General features: G+C 53.1%; 2 protein-coding genes across 2 annotated transcripts in view; one reads left to right on the top strand and one right to left on the bottom strand.

Annotated features, from left to right (window-relative positions):
- The first annotated feature begins 598 nt into the window (after positions 1-598).
- Positions 599-7,736, top strand: BCCIP (BRCA2 and CDKN1A interacting protein). Its single transcript, XM_006879868.1, has 7 exons — positions 599-754; positions 2,389-2,463; positions 2,757-2,837; positions 4,837-4,932; positions 5,561-5,748; positions 6,399-6,573; positions 7,566-7,736. Exons 1-7 carry the CDS (start codon positions 599-601, stop codon positions 7,734-7,736), a joined length of 942 nt encoding a protein of 313 aa, XP_006879930.1.
- A 497-nt stretch (positions 7,737-8,233) lies between these two features.
- DHX32 (DEAH (Asp-Glu-Ala-His) box polypeptide 32) overlaps positions 8,234-27,276 on the bottom strand; it is a 31,283-nt gene continuing 12,240 nt past the window's right edge. Inside the window, exons 3-11 of the mRNA XM_006879867.1 lie at positions 26,809-27,184; positions 20,652-20,897; positions 19,005-19,104; positions 18,762-18,920; positions 14,042-14,233; positions 13,126-13,275; positions 12,388-12,575; positions 9,436-9,617; positions 8,234-8,414 (exon numbers count right to left, since the gene is read on the bottom strand). Of these exons, the coding sequence (XP_006879929.1) occupies positions 8,234-8,414; positions 9,436-9,617; positions 12,388-12,575; positions 13,126-13,275; positions 14,042-14,233; positions 18,762-18,920; positions 19,005-19,104; positions 20,652-20,897; positions 26,809-27,184 (1,774 nt within the window). The remainder of the gene's footprint in view (positions 8,415-9,435; positions 9,618-12,387; positions 12,576-13,125; positions 13,276-14,041; positions 14,234-18,761; positions 18,921-19,004; positions 19,105-20,651; positions 20,898-26,808; positions 27,185-27,276) is intronic.

Here is a 27,276-nt window from a genome sequence, read left to right as displayed (position 1 = left end):
ACAGTAGCAGCTGGACACAGCTCTCGCCTGCCGAGTTGTGGGTTCGAACCACCGAGCCTTCACTGACGAGCACCATCAGGGACCCCGGGAGGCAGCTGCAACTTCACCGGGATCCTGAGCATGAGCAGGGGGTACTTTTAGAGCCACGGGCTCCTGTCCCCCTGTCCCTCCGGCCTGCGGTCGCCTGTCCTCTGCACGTGGGCGCTGACACCTACCTGCGGGCAGGTGAGACCAGGGCGCGATGGGACGGGCGTGAGGACCCAGCGTCCTGGTCCGAGAACCCGGGGCGCACAGAGTCTGCGCATGCGCGCTGTCAAGTAGCAGGGCGGGGCCTGGGCGGTCCATACCACTATGCACCGGGGGGAGAATGCCTTTCAGTGCAGACAGGAGAGAGAAAAAAGAATACGTGGCCTCAGAAGAGCAGAAGTGACGTTTCTGTAAAATTAATACCTATGGAATCCAGGCGCCAGAACCTGCGTGGGCTCGGCCCCGAGCTCCTTCCGCGTCCCTGTCCCCCCCACCCGAGTGGGACGTCCCGGAAGCTAAGGGGTCAGGGGGCGGGACGAGTGCCGCGCAGGCGCAGTTCGCGTGGCACGTCATGGCTTCCAGGGCGAAGAGGCGGGCGGTGGGGCTCGAGACTCCGCGGCCGCCGGGGCCCCCGGCCCATCGCGAGGAGGACGAGGAGGAAGAGGAAACTGAGTTTGAGGACAGTGACGAGGGCGACAGTGAGGAGGAGGACGAGCTCGTGGACCAGGTGGGCCGCGCCCCGGGAGGGACCGGCGGAGCCTCGTGGAAGCGCGTCCGGAGGGGCCGCGGGTGGGAGCCTCTCCTGGGGCGTCTCGGGGGCCCGAGGGGCCTTGACGGGGCGCGTCGTCGCCTCGAGCAGCTTGTGTTAGTGACCGGGCGGTCGTAGGACGGCAGAGCGGACAGGAGCGGGGGGCACGCGGGAGAGGGTCCTTCCTCCATCGGCCCAGCGGGCCCGGGGCTGACGGTGCGGGGACGTGGACCAGATGGGCCGAATCGGGGCTCACGGTGCCGGGACGTGGACCACGTGGACAGGATCGGGGCTGACAGGTGCGCGGACGTGGACCAGGTGGACAGTCCTGGGGGTGATGGTGCGGGGACGTGGACCACGTGGACAGGATCGGGGCTGACAGGTGCGGGGACGTTGACCAGGTGGACAGTCCTGGGGGTGACGGTGCGGGGACGTGGACCAGATGGGCAGAATCGGGGCTCACGGTGCCGGGACGTGGACCACGTGGACAGGATCGGGGCTGATTGTGCGGGGACGTGGACCAGATGGGCCGAATCGGGGCTGACTGTGCGGGGACGTGGACCAGGTGGACAGGCCTGGGGGTGACGGTGCGGGGACGTGGACTAGATGGGCCGAATCGGGGCTCACGGTGCCGGGACGTGGACCAGGTGGACAGGCCCGCGGCTGACTCTGGTGCGGGGACGTGGACCACGTGGACAGGCTGGGGGCTCACACTGGCGTGGGGATGTGGACAGAGGCTCAGGGCTGACACGGGTGTGGGGACATGAACCGGGTGGATGGGCTCTGGGCTGACCCTGGCGTGGGGACATGGACAGATCAGAGCTAACACCGGCATGGGGATGTGGACCGTGTGATCGATGACATCTCCTAGTTTTGATTGTAAAGCATGGTTTCTTCGTTGTGGCTTCTGGAACTGCATTGAGATCCTACCTTCTCTGCCTTTCACCATGGTCGTCTCAGTTCCTTGCTCTTCTGCATCAGAGGGACGGACAATGACAAGGAATCGTAGAAGAATTGATGTCTTTGAGTTGTGGTGCTGGAGAACAGTATTCAACATACTATAGACTGTTAAGAGAACAGGTCCATTCTGCAGAGGGTGAAACCAGGCTGCTCCTTGGAAGCAAGGGTTTTGAAGTTCCATCTGACATACTCTGGGCATGTGTCCAGGAGGGACCAGTCCTTGGAGAGGGACATCATGCGTGGAGGGTCGGAGGTCCCCAGATGAGATGGATTAACTCAGTGACTGGGGTAACGGGGGAAGGTGTGTCAGAGACAATGAAATTGGCTCAGCATAGAGCAGGGTTCCGAGCTGTTTACACAGGGTCATCTGGAATCGCAGGCAACTCGACAGCACGTAACCGCTACATGCTGAGCAGGTCAAGGTGTTGCCCGAAGACTGAGGACGTAGTTGGAAGGTGCCTTGCCCTCTGATCCGTGAATAGAACTGCAGGTGGTGATTTTGATGGTACTTGACAATGTCAGAATCTAGGCCTTGTGTTCCTAAGTTGACACTTTTCTTCCTGCTGCTTCTCCATCATCAGCTACAAAGAGTGGGGAGGCAGGGAGAAGAAACAGATAACTCATCCTTGATGTGCGATGCCTTTGTGTTACAGGAAGTGAACGTTGAATTTGAAGCGTATTCCATCTCCGATAGAGATTATGATGGGATTAAGAGACTACTGCAGCAGGTATTGTCTTATGTGCACATTCTCTCTGTGACATCACACCTTCATCCAGCACAGGCTTTCTGCGACCTCACCCCGCTCTGTCCTTGACCTGCCTCTCCACTGCTAACCTGTTCCTGTGTCTTTGCTCCGACCCCTCCTATGACTAACCTAATCCACTGTTCTATGTCCCAAACTACCCTCCCCTCAGCTGCTGATTGCTGCCCCATTTGCCTCCAGATTTGGCATAGGAATTAGAAGTTTTACTGGAAATCATACTTTGAGTTCAGTTTACAGTGGTTTCTCCATCCTTTCAGCTTTTTCTAAAGGCTCCTGTGAACACAGCAGAACTCACGGATCTCCTGATACAGCAGAACCACATCGGGAGTGTGATCAAGGTGAGTGGGGGTGTGCACGTGCATGCCTACACTCTGTCCTGTGGGGTGCGGGTGGACGGAGGAGTGGAGCGGCTCAAGCACCAGCGCAGCCTTCAGGGCTGTTCAGTCGGCCGTCCAGGCATTGGCCAAGGCGAGGAGAGAAATAGGTTGAGCCAGAAGAGGTGGGGTCTGGTGGTTTGGTGAGTGATGACACGAGACAGTGAGTGAGGGAAGGGTACCCAGGGCAACATCCTGGTTCCTGGCTTGGCTGACTGGGATCCAGGAGGAGGAGCTGGCCAGTATAGGAGCCTGCATCTGGATTTGCACAATTTGAGTTTGAGGTGCCCGTGGCACCTGCAGGTAGGACATTAAGCAGATCAAGGTGGGAGACTTGGGGGTTGTTAGCAGATAAATGGTGATTTAGTTCCTCAGATTATTGGCCGAGGTAGCCCTGAGATGCAGGGGACAGAGGCTGTGGTCACACACGCTCTGATCCGGGGGCGACAGCTGTGGAGGAGGCTGCCTGACTAAGGAGTCGGGTAGGAGGATCATTAGTGGGGCAGTGTCACAGGTACAGGGAACGGTGACATTGATGGAGAGAGACAGCCTCCTTGTTAGATGGAGAAAGTCCAAGAAAGTGGCTGGGTGCTCTGCTGACCCTGCCTGTATCTTCCAGGATACTCACCTGTCACGTGATGCTCAGGGCAGCCATGGTCATTTGTGTGCTTCTCTGCTGGACAGGGACCCCTCGCCTGCTGCCTGGCACGGGGGCTGTGGGGAGGCTGTGTGGGGATTCACTTCAAGGTTGCACACCCACTTGGCAAGCAGGCTGGGACCAGATCTGGGGACCTGCTGGCTGTCTGCATGGGACCCTCCATATGCTGGCTGGGTTCTCAAAGAACCCGGGGTGGGAGAGTGGGGGTGTTCCTGTGATGGAACCAGAGGTCAGCCGGGGTTCACAGGGAGGGTGTGCAGCCCCCAGCCTGCAGTGGGAGGCGTGCAGGGGCCACTTTGTAAGAGGTCATTGTGGGGCTGGAGGTGCTGTGTCCCTGTCTGGACAGGAGTCTCCTCTGTGACCGTGTTCTCCCCCTCTCCCACTCCCCGGAGGAGGGTGACCCTGCCGTCCAAGGGTGCTGGCAGCACTAGCCCCTCGTTGAGCCTGAGGTGCTGAGGGCAGCACCTGCATGTGGCTCCTGGGGGGCTTGTGCAGACACCCCACCTCTGTTTCTCTTCTCAGTACCTGTTAGAAGCCAGTGGTGGTAAAAAGAAGCAGAACAAGAGTCCATTCCGTCTAATGCCCCATCCCAGCTACCTTCCAGCCCCTTTTCTTTGTCCTCAGAGTCAAAATTCTTGGCAAGTCCTTTCTCTTCTGAAACTTCCTCCATTCCTCTAGTCATTCATCCAACACCACGCTGACCCCTCAGCACCCACTCCGCTTTTGAGACCGGTGAGGGTCCTCACCAGCCCTGGAGCATGCACCGCAGTGTGCTGTTTCCTTCATAGTGTTCTCTGCTTCTTAACTCCGGTCCTCTCCTCTCTCACTCACTTTTCCTTCCTCATGCTCAGGTGGCAGGTCCAGACAGCCCACAGCACAGCCGAGTCTCACTGATGGTCAAGCTGGCAGGTGCTTGGAGCTGTGCATGGACTTGACCTACATCACTGAGGCCCTCAGAGGGACGGCCTGGCTCAGCTCACAGTTTGGAGAAGAGTGTGGGATGGTTACCTCCGGAGCTTTTATTGTTCTGCGTACATGTACTGAGACTCTGCTCAGGGAAAAAGTCTCAGGAATCTTGTAGAAGACGTTTGGCGTAGATGTCATAGAGCCAGGGTGTCTGCAGAGGGCCCGAGCTGAGGGGACACGAAGGGCCACCTGGCATCAGCAGATGCCTTTCTTACTTGGTGACAGGGAAACAAAGATGTGCTTTTGAAAAGTGTGAAAAACCAGACGAGATCTAGATTCCAAGACTTGGCATCATACGTCTTGCCAACCAAGTGTAAATTCCATTTCTCTTTAAAATAGCAAACAGATGTATCTGAAGACAGTGGTGATGAAGTGGATGTGGATGAAGATGAGATTTTTGGCTTCATAAGCCTTTTCAATTTGACCGAGAGAAAGGTAGGTGTTTCCGGGTCGTATTGGGCCCAATGCACTTCCGTCGCACACACGAGGGGACAGTCACACAGGCTGTGTGCTCTAAGGGCATGTGCTCTGGTGAAATCCTGCCATCTTTGTTCAGGGTGGTTGCTTTGGTTCCTTGACCCAAGTACAGTCGCTGACCCTCGGCTGTAGCGAGCCCTGGTGTTGCCTTAGGAGCTGGGCCTGTGCGTGTCTCAGCTGCAGCCGGGGACAGGGACACTGGGACACTGCCTTGCTTTCCCAGGTCACGTCCTGATCCATTTTTCTGACTCACTGAAGAGTTCCGATAAAAGCAGACCAGCTACAGCCCTCCCCAGAGTGGCTGTCTTTGAATTTGCTCGGTGAAATTTCCACTTGCTCCCGTCTGTGAATGAGATGGATTAGAGTTCCAGCTCCGGGGTGACTGGATGCTGTTGAACCCATCCTTTCTGGTGGGTGGGCTGCACAGGCAGACCTTGTCGCTTGTGAGGGGCACCTCGCAGTCTGCGCTGGACCACAGGTCAAGGCTGTGGCAGCAGCCAGCCAAGACCTGTCTGGAGCCCCGGATCCCACGTTGCATTTCTCCTGTGAGCAGGTCTGTAAGCAGAACCATGCCTCTGTGTTCTAGGGGACCCAGTGTGCGGAGCAAATTAAAGAGCTGATCCTGCACTGCTGTGAGCAGAATGCAGAGAAGAGCGTGGTGGAGCGACTGGACAGGGTGCTCGGGGACACGAGCAGGCCGGTGGGCCTCCTCCTGAGCGAGCGGTTCCTCAACGTGCCGCCGCAGATTGCCCTGCCCATGCACCAGCAGCTGCAGTAAGTGCACCGGGGACGCCGGGGAGCGTGGCTGGAGCGGGGTGTGCCGGAGCGGTGGCCTCAGCCCCAGTCCAGTGTGGTGGGGGCGGGAGAAACTGCCTGTGAGGAGCTCACGTACAGGCAGTGGCTCTTTATGAACTTGATTCTTTGTGGCCGTAATTTAAAGGTCAAGGCTTTGAAAGATCTGAATGGTATGAAAATAGACTCATACACATTTCCTCCCGTCGTCTTGGTCAGAGCTTTTCACTGTCCTCACAAGTAAACCTGTACAGCGGGACTAAAATGCTCAACGGTTACATTCACGAAAACCAGACCAATGTCCTACATCCCAGTGGTGTTTGATTAACGAAACCACAGCCCTGGTCCTGTCCCTTAGGGGTTGGATTGTTTTTAGTGCAGTACCTTTAAGTGTCCAGAAAGGTCTTAAACACAAGAGGTGAGACACACACAGCCAGTTTGAGTCAAAGTTAGCATTGCTCTTATGGTGCTGAGCATGCGTCACTGGGATGACGGTTAGATGTCGTCCTGCCGGAACTGGGCCCAGTGCCACCTCCCCTGCCACGGCACGTGAGCTAACGTGTGTGCTCGCCCGGGGGTGGGAGCTCGTGTGTGTGCGACCCAGTGTGTGAGCTCGCGTGTGTTCTTTGCAGGAAAGAAGTGGCAGAGGCACACAAAACGAATAAGCCGTGTGGGAAGTGTTACTTCTACCTTCTAATCAGTAAGACGTTCGTGGAAGCAGGGAAGACCAACTCCAGGAAGAAGTGGGGCGACCCGAAGAAAGAGGAGCTCATGTTTGCAAACGCAGAGGAGGAGTTTTTCTACGAGGTAGGACCTGCCTGCGGGTTTCCTCGCCTGTTGTCAGTTTCCTCGGCAGCAGACAGATCTGACAGCCCCAGTTACGTCAGTCCTTCAAGTGTGTCCCCGGGAGCTGGCACAGTGCTGCCTCGCACACAGCACGTCCTCACACCGCCATCACCTGCCATGTGGTGATGGGCCTGGGGGGCAGGGGAAGGCGTGGCCCTGCCGCCAGGTGCTCTGAGCACTGACTGGAAGGGCCTGTTCACCTGAGCTTGGCCCACGAGCTTGGAGTCACTGGGCTCACAGCTGGGACACAGAATCCACACTCAGGTAGTCAGAGGGTAGGTGGTGGTCAGTGTGGAAGCTGCTTTGTCAGAGAATGTCTCCCCTCTGGGGTGATTACGCTTTCCTTCCTCTGAAGGTGACATGTGACAGGATGGTCAGGGCACCCGAGGACATTGCATCCCACATCCTCTAGAATTGGGGCGCAAACTTGAGGGGAACAGGCGAGGCTGGGGGAGTTCACTCATTACTCTGAAGACTTTCCCCGAGTAGATTCAGTGAATTCCCTTCATTCCCCACTTGGGCTTTAGGGAGCGTGGGCGTCTGCGTGGAGCTTTAGAAGTGTGTTCCTAGGGATGCAGCCGTGAGCACGGGGAGAGCTCTAGACGCTGAGAATTGTCGGGGCCTTGGGGTTTGCACTCCACTCGTCGGTCACACGGGGGTTTGTGGAGAAAGAGATGTCATGGGAGTCCAGAATCCGGCAGCCCACAGACGGTGGTGGCGGAGGTGCCGCCCAGACATGCTTGTCAGAGGGAACGGAAGGGCAGCTCCGTCTATACCCCCCCATGAAGGCTCAGAAGCTCTGGTGGGCTCGGGGCCACTTCCGCCTCAGTGTCCCGTTTCTCCTGGGTTTTGCCTCTTTGACCTGTCTGCTCCCAGCCCCCAGGTAGTCCTGGTTGTAGAGGGATGTGCCCGCAGCCTGTCTCACTTCTCACCGTGCTCCCTCCTTTCTTCAGAAGGCCAGCCTCACCTTCAGCTACTCGGTGCAGGAGGAGAGCGACTCGTGCCTGGGTGGCCGGTGGTCCTTTGACGACGTCCCCATGAAGCCCCTGCGTACAGTGATGCTGGTGCCGGCCGAGAGGCTGGGCGAGATCATGGACACGCTGACCCAGCACCTCTCCCTCTGACCCTCCCGCACAAGGCTCAGTGGAGACTCGGTGAAAAACTCGTGACTTTATTCAGAGGAAGGTCCTCTACGAAAACGTAGGGCTCTGCCACCGTGGCTGCGACATTTACAAAATGTCTGTATTTTTCCCGTTTTGGTCAAATTCTGAACAGTTGATTATAAACTTTCCAAGAAGAAGAAAAACATGCAGTAGTAATTTAAAGAACGCAATAAAAACGTGAGGGGATTTTTAAAAAAGAATACGAAGTGTCCTTTTGAAGACTTTGGTGTGGGTGTGACAGCCTTCGTTCACCCACCCTGCCCACTCCCAGCCCCGTCGTGGAGCCCCAGGTCCTCTATACACCTGGGGGCCCTGGGGGTGAGAGCAACTCACTGGATCACACAGCGCTGTTTGGCAGTAGTCTCGGAGTCCTTCGTGCCCCAGGTGGTGCCGGGCGCCTCAGTGGACCACACAGTGCTGTTTAGCAGCACTCTTGGAGTGTCCGGGGGTCCGGCACCTCACTGGACCACACAACGCTGTTCAGCAGCAGTCTCTGGGCCCTTGTCGTACGTTTTCTGCTCCTTTTTCGTCGTGGAGGTAGAGACGGGGGCCAGGTGGGCCAGTGCTTGCTGGAGAAGGTCCTTGCTCTCACTAGGGGGCAGGTTACTGAAGTAATACGGTGGTGCCAGTTGCATAAATCTATTCAGGGAGAAAAAAACAATGAAGTTTTGGGGTTTTTCCTTTCATGATCAGCCACCCATCTTGGTGGGCCCTCACTGCCTGGGGAATCACTGAGAGCTGGCCCCTCACCCGAACCCTCAGTGGCCTTGTCTGACTTTACAGAGGAGACCCTTCCTGTGGCCAATGTGTCGCCTGAGGGACAGATGCCCCTGAAGGTGCTGTCGCGCTGGCCAGTTCTGAGGCCAGCTGCCGTGACTGGTCAGGCCATATTTTCGGAGAACTCGGGGGCGTGATACAGTGCTTCTGCCTTGTCTTAGAAGCAGCACCATCCACATTCAGTGCTGTGACTGACTGTTCCTGCAGTGTCGGGCCTTCCAGATCGTTCCAGAATGAGCCCTGCAGAAGCCTGCCCCGTGCCGGAGCTGACTCCTGAGGGGCAGACACACCACCGCCCTGCACGTTGGTCTCCGTTCTCACCACGGCTGAGCCGTGTACACAGGCAGACACGACACTGTCCTGTACACTGGTCTCCATTCTCTAAACACAGATGGGCTGTCTACACAGGCAGACACCACCACCCTGCACGCTGGTTTCCGTTCTCAGCACAGATGGCCCGTCTACACAGGCAGACACACTCCTGCTCTGCAGACCCGGCTTCTGATGTGCAGAGAAGGCTCTGTATCTGTTATGTGCCGTTGGAACCAGCTCAGTACACCTTTCGGTGAGTTTCACAGAGAATGCCCATCCTTCTCTCTCAGAGCAGCTGGTGGATTCTAACTGCGTCCCGTTGGGTTGGCAGCATCGCTCCCCACCTTCCAAGCCACCAAGTGGGTGATCTGGCCTCCCACCCACCGGCTCCAGTCACAGTGGGGTGTCTGTCCCTGGGGGTGGTGATGCTCAGTCGGCCTCACGTCTGTGCCCCTCGTGAGTCAGGCAGGGACATGTTTCAGACATCGTCCAGCACCCACGGCAACGTGGATTCCTGGAACACATCTCCCCCCGCCGTCCCCCCACACGAGCCTCCGACCAGTGGACCTACAGCTCGGGGGAGATCTCTGAGGTGATCCTCACGTAGTTGTTCTCAGATATGCTGAACTTGTGGAAAAGCACCCACTCCGGCAGCTTCCTCGTGAGCGCGTAGCCGGAGAGAGGGTGCAGCTGGGCGACCTGCTTGTGGGTCAGCATCAGATAGTTCCCTGACCCGTCCACGTCGCGTGCGATCTGCAAGACAGGGTTTAGAGAGACGGGTCAGCTGGAGACCCAGGGCCGGGGGCACGCTCCCACCTCCCCGAGTCCCTGTGGCCGAGCTTCCTGTTTGCAGAGAGAAAATCACCAGGGACATGTGCACAGATTGGGGTCCCTGAAGATGATGTCCCCCGACTGGGACTCAGGGCAGTACTCCAAGACAGGGCAGCTGCGGACCTCACACAGCTTGGGGTTTTATTATTATTTATTTATATATTTTTAAGCATTGATGCTTAGTTTTTTAATTCATTCATTGTCGCACATTTTCTCCCCCACATTGTAATACACCCCTTGTTCCAGATTGTTGTCATACACATAGTACCTAATCATAGATTCCTTTCAGACCGTTCTTTCCCTCCTCTGACCTCGTGGTGGTCATTATCTGTCTACTCTCTTCCCATTCTCTCCCCAACACCCCCTTGTCTGCCCTGTTTTATGAGTGCTGTTACGCAGTGTCTGCCCTTCTGTCACTGAGATATTTCACTCAGTATACTGCCCTCCAGGCTTACCTGTGGAAAGCCAAATTTCATACTAAATATTTGTAATAAACTAAATGCTATTTATTTCAGGATATATGAGGGAGGCAGCCAGAAGCTGGAATTCACCCTGAAGCACTAAGGCAATCAGACGTTTACAGGGGTAGGCATTAAGGCAAACCTTAAGTGTTTACAGGATTCTTATATTTGCCAACCCCTCCCTCCTGAGTCAAGCATAAGGTTTTCACTAGAAGGAGCTTAGCTTCATTTGCATTGAATTCTCTGTGATTTGTTACCTGACAATTTTCAGTAAAGGCACAGGGACGCTGGAATCCCGGGGTTCAGTTGGTCGAGAACTGTTGGCCTCCTGCCTTACCTGTTTTCTCTTAGATTCTTGTGGTGTTCTGCCTCATTAAATCTACTTTACCCTTGGTCTGCAACACTTAGCCATGTTGTGTAATGTTTTAAGAATTCCTTGTTTTTCAGTGCTGCGTGGTATTTTATCGTGTGCATGCACCATGGTTTTTCTATCCATTCATTTGTTGCTGGACACTTGGATTCCTTCCACATCTTTGCTATTGTGCATAACACAGCAATAAACATGGGTGTGCACACGTCTGTTTGAGTTGTGGCTCTGGTTTCTTTAGGGTATATTCCCAGTAGTGGAATTGCTGGGTCAAATGGTATTTCTATTTCCCACCTTTTTTGTTTTTGAGAAAGTGCCAGACCACTTTCCATATTGGCTGTGCCATTTTACACTCTCACCAGCAGTTAACAGGAAGCGTTCCAGTCCCTCCACAACCTCACCAGCATTTGTTGTTTGCTGCCCCACTGTACTTTGCTATTGTTGCTGGGGTGAGATGATACCTCATTGTTTTGATTTGTATGTCAGATAGATAGAGATTTTGAACATTTCTCCATGTGTCTGCCACCTGAATGTCTTCTTGGGTGAAGTGTCTGTTCATCTCTTCTGCCGGTTTCTTGACTGGGTTGCTTGCCTTTTTCTTACTGAGATGCTGGCGTAGTCAATAAATTTTATATATAAATCCATTATCAGGTCATTTCCAAATATTTTTTCCCAATCTGTGGGTTTCCTGTTTACCTGTTGGGGAAGTTTTTGATGTGCACAGGGATTTGACTCTTAGAAGGTCCCATTCATCTGTTTTATTCTCCCCTGGTTGTAGGTTATCTCATTTGTTTTATCACAAACTACAAAAAAAAGCATGTTACCCAGCATGCTGTTGGACCACACTGAGGTATCAAGTACGTCACACTCGGTTTAACTCACTGAATCTTCACAAAATCCTGTGATGTAGATACTTGTCCTTCTGTACGGGGTCCCCATCACAACCCACTGGCCATCCTTCCGTATGGAGGGCCCACATCACACCCACTGCCCGTGAACACAGGGTACAAATGCCCTGTCAGGCTTCCAAAGGTGTAATGTGCCTGGAACTTGTTGTGTACACTGGACTGCAGAACCCCCAATCTCTTGGAAGAGGGGCAGCCAAGATGCTCCTTACAAGCAAGAATGCTGAGACACTGCTTATACTTCGTGCATGTCTGCAGGGACTGGTCCTTGGGAAAGGACATCACGCTGGAGGATGGAGTCAGCAGGGGAAGGCCCTCAGCGGAGCGGGCTGAGCAGTGCCTGTATCCATGGCTGAAGCACAGAGGTGGGCGGCGGTGAGGCGAGGGCATGCCAGAGCACGGTTCCTTCTGCTGTGCCCGGCTGCTGGGAGTCCCCCAGGCCCCTGACAGCCAGTCTTCGTGGAGGGGGCCACAGCATCCTCCTCTGGTACAGCCGCTAGTTCAGACCTTCGGGTTTTGGGTCAGTGGCCAAGCCTGGGCCCCCAAGGCTCCATCCAAGCTCATGTTACCTGTCGCTGGAGTGCTGTATTTATGTGGGGAAGAGTATTTCTCATACCTCCTCTTCTGTGGTGTGCTTGCTATTGGCGTGGCTGCCAGAGTCAGCCCTCACTGTAGGGAGAACGGCCCAACACCCTCAGTTCCAGTTCGGCTAACTCACAGACGGGGGGGACGGGGCTGCGGCTGAGGTTCAAACTTAGGGTTCTTGTCTTAGTGACTTTCCTCTGTAAGGACCAAGATCTTTTGGACAAAGAGGCCATGTTCTGCTCAGTCCTCTTAAGGCCCTGGGTAATACAGGCTTTACCTCCAGAGCTGAGGCACCGACCCTCGTGGGGTGCCCTGGTGGCGTGTCGGGAGTGTGGGGGTCCTGGCCTGACCCCTGCCCGCAGCCGCGGCCTCACCTGCACGAAGTAGCCGGACAGCAGCGCCTTCTTGATGTTCAGGGTGTTCTCGGGGGAGCCGAAGGCGGGCTCCGCGTAGGGCAGCTCGATCCGCCGGATGATGTCCGTGAGCTCGGCGCGGATGGCGTCGGCCGTCCTGAGCGCGGCCCACTGGAGGAGGTGGTCCTGACACCACTTCTCCACGCAGTCTGGGAGGGGGCAGAACAGACGGGACCCGTGACTGCAGTTGCGAGGGCGTGGGGGGCTGGCAGCTGCGTGGGCTATTCGGGCCGTGGACAGGGGACATGGCACAGCCTACAAAGCCTGCGCTGGTGGTTGAGGGTCTGAGTCCACTCAGCTGGACACGGCCGTCTTCCCTGTGCCAACCCTGTTCTCACACACCGCCCTGCGTCCCCACGCTGCCCCTCGCCTGTGACATGCTGCCCACCAGAGCTTCACTCGGTACAGGGCCCAGCTGTGCTCCGGCCTGAGGTGACCATTTGGGCCGTGTTCCTTCCACATGCACCGCCCAGGCCCTGGCACCCAGTAGGATAGGACGGCTGTGCTCATGGCCCCCCATGCCTTCCGGCTCTCAGCCACACACTGTGGCCCTGCTGATCACCCCCCATCCCAGTGGGTCTGGCTCTATGAGCAGAAAGGGGTGCTTCTACTGCTCTAGTGCCCTAAGGACCTCTGGGGCCCGGGGGGCTGCGAGGAGGGTGTGTGACCACCGAGAGGCCCCGGTCTGCCCGCACTCACGCTCACTGGCAGCGCGCAGGGCCGCATCCTGGTAGGCCTTGTAAACATTGATGAGCGTGAAGTGATCTCCCTCCGGGTGCAGAAAGGGCTGCCAGCGAGCCAGGGCCGCTGCCTCGGCTCCACGCGGCAGAGGCGAGAAGCAGTCCGGGGCTGGGAGGGCACAGGGGTCTGGTTAGAAATGTGGACAATGTCCCCTCGCTCCCAGCATGCAGAGAGGCAAGGTGCTAGGACCCACCCCAGACAGGCTGCACACGTCAGAGAAATCAAAGGGGCCGCCAGTCCTGTCTCTGCGTTTGCTGTTTGCTTGTCTAGGCTCTCCTACCTACAGATGCTGCCTTGCTCAGCACACAGGACGGGGTGGCCTGAAGGCTCAAAGATGAGGTGCAGGGAGCAGTGAGAGCAAGCATGAAGGTCCAGCCCAGAAAGCAGAGAAGCTGGAGCCCAGTGACCAGGAGCGGTCAAGCCGGTGAGGGTGGAGAACACTCGCGCCGACTGGGCAAAGAGCACGTGTGTGGCCCTTCCCTTCTCCACACTCTTTACAAGATGCACATGGGCACCGGGGCCGAGATTCTGATGTCTGAGGAAAGGCAGGCTGAGCTGCATGGCTTGTGGGGCCAGCGGGGCCTGGGCTCGTCCGCAGGGGTCGGGGTCCCACCCTCCTCTGCACAGGGACCTCCTGCTTCTGAAGGGAGAATCACTGGATTGTGGAATGTTTGTAGTGGGGGAGGTTTTACTGTATGTTTTTTATTTTTTTAAACTTTTTTCTTTTTAATCTGTTAGCATACTACATTCCATTTGTAAAAGATGAAGCAGTGTCTGCAACATACTTCTTGAGATATGATCCTTTCTAACAGATCTCATTTAAATCTGTCCCTGGAGCCGAGTACCAAGCCCGAGAGCAGCCTTCCAGGGGTACCTGTTACCATGGCAGCCACTGTCAGCATCTCATCCACACAGTCAAATTCACAGGACGCCAAGATGGCCTTGGAGAGCTGAGGGTCCAGCGGGAACTCTGACATGATGATCCCGAACTCGGACAGGTTGCCGTCGTTGTCCAGGGCCGCCAGGTAGTCCAGGTCTTCCAGGGCCTGCATCAGGCTCTCAGGGGCTGGAGAAGAAAAGAGCAGTGACCACACAGCCTCATTCTGAGGCAGCGGAGGCAGAGCCCAGGCGCTGGGTCCACCCTCCACCTGACGCATCCGCTCGATGGACAAGGTGCATCAACTCTGTGCGAGGCACTGGACGCCAGGGGCTCCTGAGTGAGAGGGGACCCGTGCTGCTGGGCTGCCTGCTGGTGAGTTTCCAGGGGGCGCGGGTGTGACCAGGGAGGAGCCTGCCAGCTTCTTGAGCAATGAGGAAACTGCTGTGACGGCCACCATCTTCAGTCAGAGTGCGAGGATGGCAGGGCCATGCAGCAAGGTCCACCAGCCACCTCAATCTGCATGAGGGTGTATGGACGCAGCCTGGGGCCACGTGCTGAGCCACTGAGGAGGCCTGGAGGACCAGTGCCCACTGCCAGCTATGCCTGCTCCCACCGCCAGGACTGGGAGAGCTGGTTCACAGGACCCTGGACACAACACAGCCAGGGAGTCACCCCAGGTGAGCACTCTGCCAGTCTCACCAACAATCCTTAAAAGCAAGTCCTGACTCTGCCCCTGCCTCACTTACCAGCATGACTAGGTTTCAAAGGCAGGATCGGTAGCTTCTTGTTCTGTGCTAACTACAGCATTACCAGGAGGAGATGACACCATTGGTGACTGCTGGCCCCTGGAGTCATGGCCCAGCCGGGGCGACACACAACCACTGGGCCTGACTGCGGCCTCACGCCTCCTTGTTGATTACGGCCACAGAGAGGCTATTTATGTACAAAGCAGGTTGTCTTAGAAGCAAAACATCAGACAACAAGAAGGCCGGCAGGGGATGAGCAGGTGTAGGTGCCTTCCAGGACAAGGCTAAAGGATGCTTATAAGGACACAGAAATACCCAGCTTCCAGTCAGGCAATGCCCACAATGTCCATCATCCAATCAAGAATGAGGAGGCAAGAAAAGACGACACATGAGACTAGAACAGTTAAAAGTTAATCAAGGAAAACTGACTTGGAACACGGACAAATGAAAGAAATGGTGAGACAGGACGTTAAAAAAGTTATTTACCAGGGCGAGGAAGACTGGGGAAGTGACTTCCCCCATCTCTTCATTCTGCTTTTAGAAGTTCCTGATATTGATAACAGTGGTGGCTACACCTGTTTACTTCCTACCACTATTCCAAGCAAGGCATTCTCCTTGACCTTGACAGTCAACATTAGCATTTGACAGAGCAACACAGGGCACAGAGCACAAACCACAGGGAGAAAAATGCAACAATCAATGAATGAAAAGCCAAAGTCTCTGTAAACATTCATGAAAATTAATAATAATAAAAAAAATAATTGAAAAAAAAAAAAAAGAAAAGCACCCAAGTGAGTTTTATATCTGAACACGAAGACGGTATCTGAAATAATCTTGTACATTTTTGTCAGATTTCCCCATGCATCTGTAAAGGCCCCACTGCCATTTGAGGGCCACCCTTCACGGGCACGGTAGGCCCTCCTTAGGTCCTGGCCCTGGAAACGCTTCCCGAGTCATTCGTGATTGGCGGTCCTCAGGCCGACAGGCAGGAAGAGGAGAGGATTCTAGGTTGCTTTTGTTTTTTAGTAAGGTCCACATCCAGAGAATTCCATTACTAACCGGTGGCCCAGTTACGCCAAAACCATTTCATGCGGTCCACGAGTCTGAAAAAGGCAGCGCCCTGCTGCACGGGCCTCAGTTACAACTTGAATTAAATTCAGCAGCTGTGTCAACTTTTCCCCCCCCTTTGCTTCCTAAACAATGAGTCAGAGTTAATCCGCATTTCCCCAAAGCACAGCAGAAAATAGCTATGTGCATAGTCAGGGGACAAAAATAAAGTGGGACCATCCGATCTGTCCCTGTGACTGGCTGTGGGCTTCCTGGTGAAGTTGCAGAGGGAGATGGCTGAGCAGTGAGGAATCGAGGAATGGACGCATGGCTGTGACCAGCTCCTCGTGTCCTGATGCTACAAAGGGTGTGTGTGTGGGGTATGTTTCTTCTCCCTTCCTCTCTGGGCTCCTCTACTGTCTGACATGAAGGGGGGGAGAGCAGTGGGGCTGGGGCTGGAGGATGGCCTGAGGCAGGTGTGAGGACATCAAGTGTCTTCTGAAGCTGTAAGGTCACTACTGAGAAACGAGGCTGGGAGGGCAGGGACCCTGGCTATTCCCAGTCCTACTTCCCAGGGACCAGGAAGGGTGTCTTGACCGTCACAGGCTCACTGAGCATCACTGGAGGAATCCAGCCACAAGAATAGAGCCTGAGGGGTTGTGGGACCCTCCCCACGCTCTCCAGGCCCCTCCCTGTCTAACGAGCCACAGGTCCTAGCATCAGAGAACGTCCAGGAGACAGAGAAGCTCCAAGGACCCGAAGGGTTCGTGGGGACCACGGCGAAGCTGACGGGGTGCTGGTCTAGTTCTAGGAGCCACTCTAGCACAGTGGATTAAGCAACTGGCAGCAAAACTAGAGGGTTGTGGATTCGAACTCACCAACTGCTCCCCTAGAGAAAGAGGAGGCAGGGCCGCATGCTTACAGTTTCAGCCTCAGAAGCCCTGGGCAGCTGCACTGTGTCCCACTGGGACAGTGGGTTTGGTTTCGAGCAGAGTGATGGGGAGCTCTTCGAACTGCACCCTGCCGGGGCTGGAGTGTCACCCTCCATTTGCAAAAGTCACTAAGCTTCTCTGTCACTTAATGTTCTCATCTGTACAATGGAGCAGTAACAGCACTAACCTCACAGAATCACAATAATCCTGAACGTTAACAAATACCAGTAAACAATGAGCAACACGGTCATTCCTGAGAGGACACAAATGAGTTACGAATGGTGGGGTGGCTGAATGCTTGACAGCCCAGGTCACTTCTTGATATGAGAGCCAGCAGCCAAGACCCTGAAGAGACCAGGGAGTCGACTGAGCAAGACCTTCCTGCCCTTCCCAGGCCCACGGCGTCCACCGTGCCCATCACATGGGGCCTATGGTATTCATGGGGCCCGTCACACAGGGCCTGTGGTATCCATGCAGCTTGTCACATGAGGCCTGTGGTGTCCACTGTGTCTGTCACATGGGGCTCATGGTGTCCACTGTGCCTGTCACATGGGGCCCGTGGTGTCCACTGTGCCCGTCACATGGGGCCCGTGGTATCCATGGGGCCTCTCACACAGGGTCTGTGGTATCCATGGGGCCTGTCACATGAGGCCTGTAGTGTCCACTGTGTCGCATGGGGCCCTTGGTGTCCACTGTGCCCGCCACATGGCGACAAGCTACTTGCCGTCAAGACCCCTTAGCCCCCTTAGTCTGAATCCTGGTGGTCGCAGTAAAGCCACCAGCCAGAGGGCATCATGGGATTGATACAGTGGCCGCAGAGAAGCATTCTGGTCATAATCATGAAGTCTGAGTCCTGAGCTTAAAGAGTTTACTTTGCTCACAGGAAAGTCTGCTTTGTACCACAGAGAAACGGGATTCTAGTGACTTTTCACCATGTGACCGTATGAGTCATGGACAAAGGCCAAACCCACTGCTATTTATGATTCTCTCTCACAGTGTCCTGCAGGCCAGGGCGGACCTGCCCCCAGGTGCCCAAGGCCTCCATCTTCACAGGAACAGAGGGCCTGTCTCTCTCCCAGGGAGCAGTGGGTGGGTTCAAACCATGGACCTTTTGGCTGGCAGCCCAATGCTCAATCTGCTGTCCCACCAAGGCTCCTGAGGAAGGCCTGTGCCAACACACATCCATCCCCAGGAATCCAGCTAATGCTGCCAGGTGTCCTGCCCGGCCCTCGGCTGCCGTTAGCCACATGTGTCCCACCTCACTGCCCTCATCTCTCCGACCCTGTGTCCAGTGGCAGGACACACGGTGCCCAGAGTTCTGTTTCATTTTTAATTCCCTCTAGGAATTTTCTACCTTTTGCAGGAAAAAGTAGGTGCCTCGATGGCCCAGTGGGTGAGCACATGGCTGGCAGTGGCTGCTTGGGAGAGAGACCTGGCAAATGCTTCGCAAAGGATGCGGTCAAGATGCCCTGTCGGCAGGCCTGCTCCCTGTGGGGCCGCGGGGGTCAGGATCAGAGCAAGAGCACACGGTACCCGATGGGAAAGTGCAATGGGATGGATATCAGGGACCACGAGGCCACTCCACCCAGAGACCGTGCTGACTGCCGCGTGGGCACGGAGCACCACAAGGCCATCTGCCCAGCTGACTGCCGCGTGAGCACGGAGCACCACGAGGCCATCTGCCCAGCCGCCCTGCTGACTGCCGCGTGGGCATGGAGCACCACGAGGCCATCTGCCCAGCGGCCCTGCTGACTGCCGCGTGGGCACGGAGCACCACGAGGCCACTCCGCCCAGCGGCCCTGCTGACTGCCGCGTGGGCACGGAGCATCACGAGGCCACTCCACCCAGAGACCGTGCTGACTGACACATGGGCACGGAGCATCACGAGGCCATCTGCCCAGCCGCCCTGCTGACTGCTGCGTGGGCACGGAGCACCACGAGGCCATCTGCCCAGCCGCCCTGCTGACTGCCGCGTGGGCACGGAGCTACCTGGCTGGTTCATGAAGTCGCAGTGGCCCAGGCCGGCGATGTCAATCCTCTTCATGAACAGCACCATGCTGGTCAGGTTGGCCTCCTGCATCTCCGCCGGCTGGAGGGGCTTCATGTCCCGGGATGCAAACTCCTCCGAGTACAGACAGAAGAGCTTGCCTGGAAAAGACCGGGGAGGGCACTGTCACGCCTCAGGTCCCCTCCTGCAGGATCCCACCCTTCTGTTCCCGTGCCCGGGGCTACCTGATGAGGAAGGCCCGAGCATCTGCTTGCGGATCTCCGCCTGGTTCTGGCTGATGGGCCGCGTGACCAGCGAGTCGGCTCGGATCCTGGGGTTGTACACCTTCAGGGGGAAGACGGCAGTGTTAGCTGGGCCGCTCCGGTCAGCGGCCCGCCCTGGGCGCAGCACTTCAGGGACACTGACGCACACTCGTGTTTGCCTGTGCACTAGGTGGTACTGCTTCATGCGGCCTGACATGGAAACTGAGTGCTCAGAAGAGCAGGTTCAAAGGCGTCTGCTTCCACCGTGGCCTTGATGAATACAGGACTGCTGTGTCACCTGCTTAGGGACCTGTGCTGCCACCTGTCAGTGACTACGCTGGGGGTGGCCACGCAGAGGGCAACACGCCCCTTCAAGTCCTGCTCGGTTCACAGTAGAACTCTTGGAGTTCTCACCTTCCTGACAGAAGCTCAGCCTTCCCATCTGACAGTGAGCGTGAAAACTGCATCCAGCATTAACCACAGTTATTTTAGGGCACATTTCAGAGCACAAGCCACTGCCCAGTGTCTGCTGGACTGACAGAGTCCAGCTCAACCCACGGGGGTTCCAGGGACCTGTATGGTGGTTAGGATCACCCGTCACAGCAAGACAAGGCTAGAGAGAAGACCAAGAAACCCCAGTCTCCTCCGGGGAGAAAGGATACTCATCCTCTGTGGCGTTGTCCCCGGGTATTGTGTTAACAGAAAGGTGCTGCCTCTCCAGTGGTTTGAATTCACCAGCAGCTCTGAGGGAGAAAGATGGACCACCTCCTCCCGTGAGATGTGCAGCCTTGGAATCCCTGCTGGAGGGTCAGCCGTGAGGCAGTTCCAACTTGACAGCAATTTGTTTTCAGCAACTCAAATGGGTCCGGAGCCACCTCACAGGAGCGGCCTCCCAGCTCTGAAAGACTGCTGGACCTTCCAAAGCTCTCCTGTCTCTGAAGGACACTCTATGTCCTCGTGCGATTTACTGCCTCTGAAAACCCGCTGCGTGGTCAGCTCCAGATCAGTTCTGGCTCAACAGTACATACCAACAAATACAAATTTTAAAACTTAGGATGGAATTGTACCATGCCAGTTTTAAAGCCAAAATACGCTAAAAAATAAAGCTTTAATAAATTCCCTGGGGGAAGACACTCATTCCTTTGATAAAAGGGCTGCTAACAAATGCTCAGTGGACAGACAGAGGGAAGGCCCGGCTAGCAGTCACACAGGCTGCCGTGGAAGCACTGGTGTGTCGGTCTTCCTCATGAGAACCCTCCAGCGGGTTTCCTAGGCCGCGGAGGAGACTGCCCACCTCTCTCTCTCTGAGAGGGGCTGCCTGTGAGTGAGTAGCCCAGACACAGGCTGCTTCAACTAGAGCACCTTCATCAGGCTCTGAGCTAAATGACAAAGAGAACCACCACCTTGGGCTTGAGGGTATTTCCTCAAAATATCTTCCACTGGCCCTTCAATCAACTCCGCAACGTTCCCAGACGGCCACGGCACCACTGAAAGGCAGAAACTCCCGGTGGAGAAGTCTGTTCCTGGCACACAGGGCCAAGGAGAGACACACGGCTCACTCACTCACCTCCGCCTTCACTTTCTGGTCCCTGAAACGACGAGTGCCCAGGATCCCCATGCCTGACTCACCTTTCTCCTCTCCACGCCCACATCGATGACAAATCGGACGCTGTTGCTGCAAATCATGGATTCCCCACAGCTGGTGGTCAGCACCACCCTTCTCTGATACGCCTGCCCTTGCCTCTCCGCCTCCTCAGTTGGCTTGAAGGGTGAGCACTTCTCCTTCGGGTACAGAGGAACCACCACCAGTTCTCCGAGATCCGGGTTTAAATTGGCTCCTTCTTGGCAGACAACTTCATAGGCTTTTTCTATATCCTAAAGGAAAAGGAAGCATCCTAGTGGCAAGAAGCTGTACTGCAATCCCAGAGGTACACGGCTCAAATCCACCTGATGCTCTGCCGGAGAAGGAGGGTGCATTTTCCTCCTGTTCCAGTCAGATCTGATTTGATGGTACACATACAATAAATAATAAAAAAAATTAAAAAAAATAAAAACAGAAAAAGGAAGCATCTTCTATGAGAACCAAGTCCACACACCTTTTTTTTTAATTTTTTTAATTTGTTTTTTATTATTATTATTTTGTGTGCGTGTACCGTCAAATCAGATCTGACTGGTACAGGAGGATATTGCGCCTTCTTCTCCGGCAGAGCAACTGGTGGATTCGAACCGTGTTCCTCTGGGATTGTAGTGCAGGTTCTTGCCACTAGGACACCAGAGCTCCCCTAACCTTTTACTCAGGGCCTGTTGTCAGGAGGTGCTGGCCCTTGGAGAAAGACATGCTGGGAAAGGTGGGGGTTCAGAGAGAGGGAGGAAGACCCTCGACAAGAGACTGACAAGTGACACACTGACTGCACCAATGGGCTTGAGTGTCATAGGGACCGTGCGGATGGTACAGGCCAGGGCGCAGCTCAGATCTGTCCTCCGTACGGTTGTTATGAATTCAATGGCCCCTAACAAGGTTGCAATCACTACATGAGGAGAAATGCTTTTATCAAAATGCCTGAAGTATATCATTAAGTGGGACTGAGGTGTCCACCCAGGTAAGAACATTTCCTTGGGGATATAGACAATTTCATTGCGTTCTGTCCAAACTGTGTTTCCTCTTGAGAAATGTACTCTCTTCACCTATATGTGTTTGTCTTGTTTATATTCTAGCTTCATGCAATTTCTTCTATCTGATAACAATGACCAGTGAGCAAAAGTTATTCCCACATCAGTGAAAAGGCCTCCTCATGCTTTAAGGACTACAGAAAGAAATACAATTCTAAAACTGCTACAAGGTTTACTATAAAAAGCACAAGTACCCATATCCCGTTATCAGGATTTTCATCTGGAAAATTTCCGTATCACTGTAAAACAGAACTACAGTAAACAGAGAAACAGTCATTGCCATTTTCATTTTTGCATGACTCAGATATTTAGAAATACCCTCTTAAAATTTTTATCTGTCAAATGTATTAAGAATACAAAAAGACTCAAATCCCTATGCACATTCAAAAACTTCTCCAGTAGGGTAAAGAGGGAAGCCACTGACTGGGAAAAAGTATTCGGTAATAACATATCAGATAAGGGACTTATATCCAGAATTTATGAAATACTTGAACACCACAACAAGATAAAGGTAAATAATCCAATAGAAAAATGGGCACAGGATATGAACAGGCACTTCACCGAAGACGACATTCAGATGGCTAACAAACACATGAAGAAATGCTCAAAATCCCTAGCCCTAAGAGAGATGCAAATTAAAACAACTATGAGATATCATTTCACCCCAGTCAAAATAGCAAAATTTAACAGAACAGCAAGCAACAGATGCTGGCGAGGTTGTGGAGAAACTGGAACCCTGATTCACTGTTGGTGGGAGTGTAAAATGGTGCAACCCCTGTGGAAAGCAGTATGGCGCTTTCTCAAAAAGTTGCAAATAGAGATACCATTTGACCCAGCAATTCCACTACCGGGAATATACCCTGAAGAGACCATAGCTGACATCCAAGCAGATATATGCACACCCATGTTTATTGCAGCTTTGTTCACAATAGCAAGGAGCTGGAAACAACCTAAGTGCCCATCAACAAACGAATGGCTAGAGAAGCTGTGGTATATTCGCACAATGGAATACTATGCTGCATTAAAAAACAAGGAACTCATGCAATATTATTCAAAATGGTTGACTCTGGAGAACATTATGCTGAGTGAAATATCCCAGTCACAAAAGGACAAATATTACATGATGCCACTGTTGTAGAATGGGACTGTCCTTGGGGTTGGGGAGAGACTGAGTAAGATGGGTTCAATAATGTATACTGCACTGAAACAGAGGAGGGAGAGAACCGTTTAAAAGAGAGATGTAACTGGGTATTTCTGTCATCACAGGAGACTAGAGCGAGGGCTGCATGGTGGAGGGGACCTGGGGGAGGGTTTGTAAAACAATGAAAGAATCTTTTCTTTTACTTTTCCATAATTTTTGGACTCATGTACTTATAACTTGTTAGTCAAATTTGTGTCTTCTAGGTTGCAACACCCCCATGATACATCTTCAAGGATATGTACATGTACAGCCAAGCACAATCAATAAGAGTGCATCTGAATTCCAAAATCAATCTCCATAATAGTCTATGTGTTTCCTACTGCCAAAGGGGCCCTTTAGAGTAGTGAGAGAAGATCTTCACCCTGAAACCCACAGCGTCCCTTTTCAGCAGGAAGTAGCTAAGAGAATACGCCGTGCCCTTTTCCTTATGACTCAGGGTGAAGTCTCTCTCAGGGAGGAGTGATAGGGAATGGCAAAGGATACACTGACAAAGAAGATTGATCAGAACTGGCTTTGACAAGCACTGTGGCATTTGGACAAGAACAAACTGGGAGGAGGGTAGAGAGAATAGTGCAACAATGAATGAGTGGAAGCCCAAAATCTCTGTAAATGTTTATGAAAATTAATAAAATATAATTATAGAAAAAAAAAAGAATACAAAAAGAAATTATTTGAAAACAAACAAAAATACCCCACAAAACCAAAAAACTGATGGGGAAAGAATTGGTATAAAATGCTCCAAAGGAAAACTATGTTAGATAATCTTTTTCAAATTACAGAACTTTTGACTTGACTTAAAAATATCCCTTATGTCAGGCCCAGGCCAAGGTCAAGGGGGAGAATAAAGGAGTCAAAGAATACAACATGTCAACAAAGGGAGAGAAAGGCCTGGCCCACCTGGCTGAACCATGACCATGATGGAATGTCCCTCTCTTCCCTCCCTGAAGACCCTGCTTTAAAAACCTGCCCCACCTCACCTGGTCTATCTCTCTCCAACCAAGGCATCTTGTCTGGGAGAGCCCCCCACCCCAAAGTCGTTTTAAGCTTTCTTTCTCTGTCTTTGGTCTCTTCCTTGAGTCCTTGGCCTTAAATCCAGTGTGAAGACCTAACACCTTAATGTTAAAAAAGATACCACTTAATTTTTCTTCTTGTTATGCATCATTGAGTTGCCTGTGACCCTACGTGTAACAGCTTTGCATCAGCCGTATCCTGAGCCAGTCTCACCGACTCTGACACACCTATCCCCATTAACTCAGTGACTGTGTCAATCCATCTCATTCAGATTTTCCTGTCCTGGGCTGACCCTCTACCCTTCCAAGCATGATGTCCTTCTCCAAGGACAGATCCCTTCTTGCCATTTGCCCAAAGTAGAGAAGCTTCAAAATCCTTGCCTCCAAGGAGCAACCTAGTTTCACCTTCTCCAGGACAGACCTGTTTGTTCTTGGCAATCCACAGCATGTTCAAGACTCTTCCCCAGCACCATAACTCAAAGGGATCGAGTTCTTCTGTCATCCCTAGTCACTGTTCAGCTCTCTGATGTGTAGCAAGTAATTATGAAGACTATGGTCTGAAAAAGGTGCACCTTAATCTCCCTCCAGACAGACGTCATTTCTCTTTAGCACCTTGTGGAAAGGTCACTGACAGCAGATTTTCCCAGTGCAATTTGTCTTTTGATTTCCTGACTGCTGTTGCCAAGAGTGTTGACTGTGGAGGCGAGCAAGCTGAACTTGTTAAAAAACATCTATCACGGTGCTACCAATTGGCCCAGTGGTGAGAATCTTTCTCTTCCTGATGTTGAGCTTCAATCCATAATGCAGACTACAGTCTTTGACCTTCTGCTGCAAAAGCGTCAGGTTCTTACTCTTTTATAATTGGTTTCTAAAATTGTTGCGTTCTATAGGGCCTAACAAACTTCCACACGCAAGAATCTTCATTTACGTCACTAAACAGGATTTAATAAAAACTCTAAGTAGAAAAAACGGCCTTCTGTAAGAAACAGAATTTATACTTCATCTTCAGAGCAGCGAGAATAAAAGGTAGGGTAATGTATCACAAGCTGACCCGAAATAAACAGGCTCCCTATTAACCACAGGGAAATATAGAGCGAGTTCTTCCCTTCTTATTTTCTGATGCTAGCTCTTTGTACATTTTTCCTTGTATATTTTGCTTTGTCTTCTTGAGCTACCCTTTAAAATCTTGTATTTAAGCTCTTTTTCTTCTGGTCTCTTTCTCTTGCTTTGGCTTTTTTATGCTGTAATGTAATGTTCACAGTCTTTTCTGACACTCATTTTGATTTTTTTTTTTACATGACTGCATCTAACAACAACAGTAAGTCACAGAAGCTCCCTACATGGAAGGGAGAAGATGTAGTTCACTTATTGTCCGCGAGAGTATGTCTATTCTATGTACACACACAGAAAAGTGAGAAATATATTGCAGTTAATGATAAACATCTGAGATCTGAGATAACTTTCTTTAAGGAAGGAGATGAAATATAAGTGGTAAGGTCCCAGCGCTGGGAGGACTGGTGTTCCTTTGCACTTTGATAGACACCAAATCCCGGGAAGGCACCCAGATACTGAAGTGCTAGACTCATGCCTCGGGCGCTTGTCTTTGCCCAGCTGCTGCCTAGCTGATCTCAATGATCTCCTCCTGAGTCACTATTTAACTATAGGAAACACTACACAGTTAGCTCATGATCTGAAGACTAGTGCTTTCACGTGGGGAGGGAGGAGATGTGTGCTGGGGGAGAGCGCCAACAATTAGTGTGTAAGGAGAAAATTCTAATGTGGGGATGCGGGGGCTATGGGATCCAGTCAACAAGAGAGGAGAAAGCAGCAGCGGCTATAACCCCAACAACACCCTGACCACATAAACCAGTAACAGAAGAAGAAGGTTCTCAGTTGTGTATTTTCAGTTGTTTGAGGAGACTCTCAAGAAAATGAAGTGTTTTCTCATACACTTTGTTCAGATGAGGAGCTCTGATCTAGAGAGGGAGCCGCCTTCTGCCTCACTGCTCCCAGGACTCAGGGGAAAGACGGGCAATCTCCTCCTGTGCAGTTCATAGCCTTGGAAATCTAACAGAGGGCCAGCCTGAGTTGGTTCTGATTGGAGAGTAATGAGAGAGAGACAGAGTCAGACAGAAGGAGAGAGAGAAGAACAGAGAGAGAGAGAAGGAGAGAGAGATCACAGAAAGAGAAGGAGAGAGAGACAGAGTCAGACAGAAGGAAAGGAGAGAGAAGGAAGGAAGGAGCGAGAGAAGGGGAGGGAGGGAGGGAGAGACACAGAGAGAGAAGGAGAGAGAGAGAAGGAAAGAGAGCGAGAGAGGAGGAGGGAGAGAGAGACAGAGAGAAGGAGAGAGAGAGAGAGAGAGAGAGAAGAGGAGGGAGGTAAGGCCAGAGGAAGGGTGTCAAGCACCTAGGTTACAACCTGATGTCCAGTAAATGTTCAGGGAGGTGGCCAGGAACATGCTGGGTCAGCAGCCACCTTCTCCAAGGGACACTGACTCAGCAAAGCTCGAGGTGGCCACCTGTGCCCACAGGTGGTGACGACGTACTCCATGAAGATAGACTCACTGCAAGCTGCAGGCAGCCATGAACATGGGCATCAGCACCCGCCTTCCCTAATCAGACACCAACTTACAGCTGCTAGTCTTTGCTTTGTATGTGGGGCGGCCCGTGTGTGCTTCAGACTGTGTCTGGGTGGAAGCTAGCTCGGGAGAGCAAGTCCAGAGACTCCTCAAAATGCTGAACCCATTCTTTGTGTTTTCAGAACTGCAAATGGTCTTAAGAAAAACCTCCTCTTGCCCATGGTACCTGGGAACAGTGGTCTCACCCTGCCTGTCCTCACAAGCGGGAGCAAACATTTAAACAGTTAATTAGCAAATGAACCCTGTTAGGCTGGAATATTACTCACTTGTTCACAGGCCAGAAAGACGACCAAGTCACCCTTCTCACCAGAGTGGTGAATTTCAAAGATAAGGCGTGAGACGGACTCCACGGGGTCCTTGTGTGCCCCGCTGAGGTACACCACCTCCACGGGGTGCTTGGTCCTCACTTCGATGACAGGCACGGCGTTCCCATAATAAGCGCTAAGCTTGCTGATAAGCAGAGGGGAGGTGTTAATAATGAGCTTCAATTCCGGTCTTGCCAGTAACACGTCCTTAAGGAGTCCGAGTAACACATCGGTGGCAATGCTCCTTTCGTGGATGTCATCCAGGATGATGACCCCGTAGCTCCCCAGGAAAGGGCTGGACATCATTTCTCTCTGTAGCATGTCATCCGTACAGTACCTGTGAAGAGAACCCATCCCCGTCAGCACACACTCCTGAAAGGTCACCAACCGCCGCCTCCCAGCATCACCACCGCCTCCCAGCATCACCAC

This window comes from Elephantulus edwardii, unplaced genomic scaffold, assembly GCF_000299155.1.
Source record: "Elephantulus edwardii isolate Elephantulus edwardi_28Jun2011 unplaced genomic scaffold, EleEdw1.0 scaffold00006, whole genome shotgun sequence".
NCBI lineage: Eukaryota > Metazoa > Chordata > Mammalia > Macroscelidea > Macroscelididae > Elephantulus > Elephantulus edwardii.
This window is presented reverse-complemented; position numbering and strand designations above follow the sequence as displayed.

Excerpts from the sequence above, each read along its gene's own strand:
- BCCIP (XM_006879868.1), top strand. The coding sequence starts at position 599 with ATGGCTTCCAGGGCGAAGAGGCGGGCGGTGGGGCTCGAGACTCCGCGG. Across the intron at positions 5,749-6,398 it reads CCCATGCACCAGCAGCTGCA|GAAAGAAGTGGCAGAGGCAC; the intron begins GTAAGTGCACCG and ends TGTTCTTTGCAG. Across the intron at positions 6,574-7,565 it reads AGGAGGAGTTTTTCTACGAG|AAGGCCAGCCTCACCTTCAG; the intron begins GTAGGACCTGCC and ends TCCTTTCTTCAG.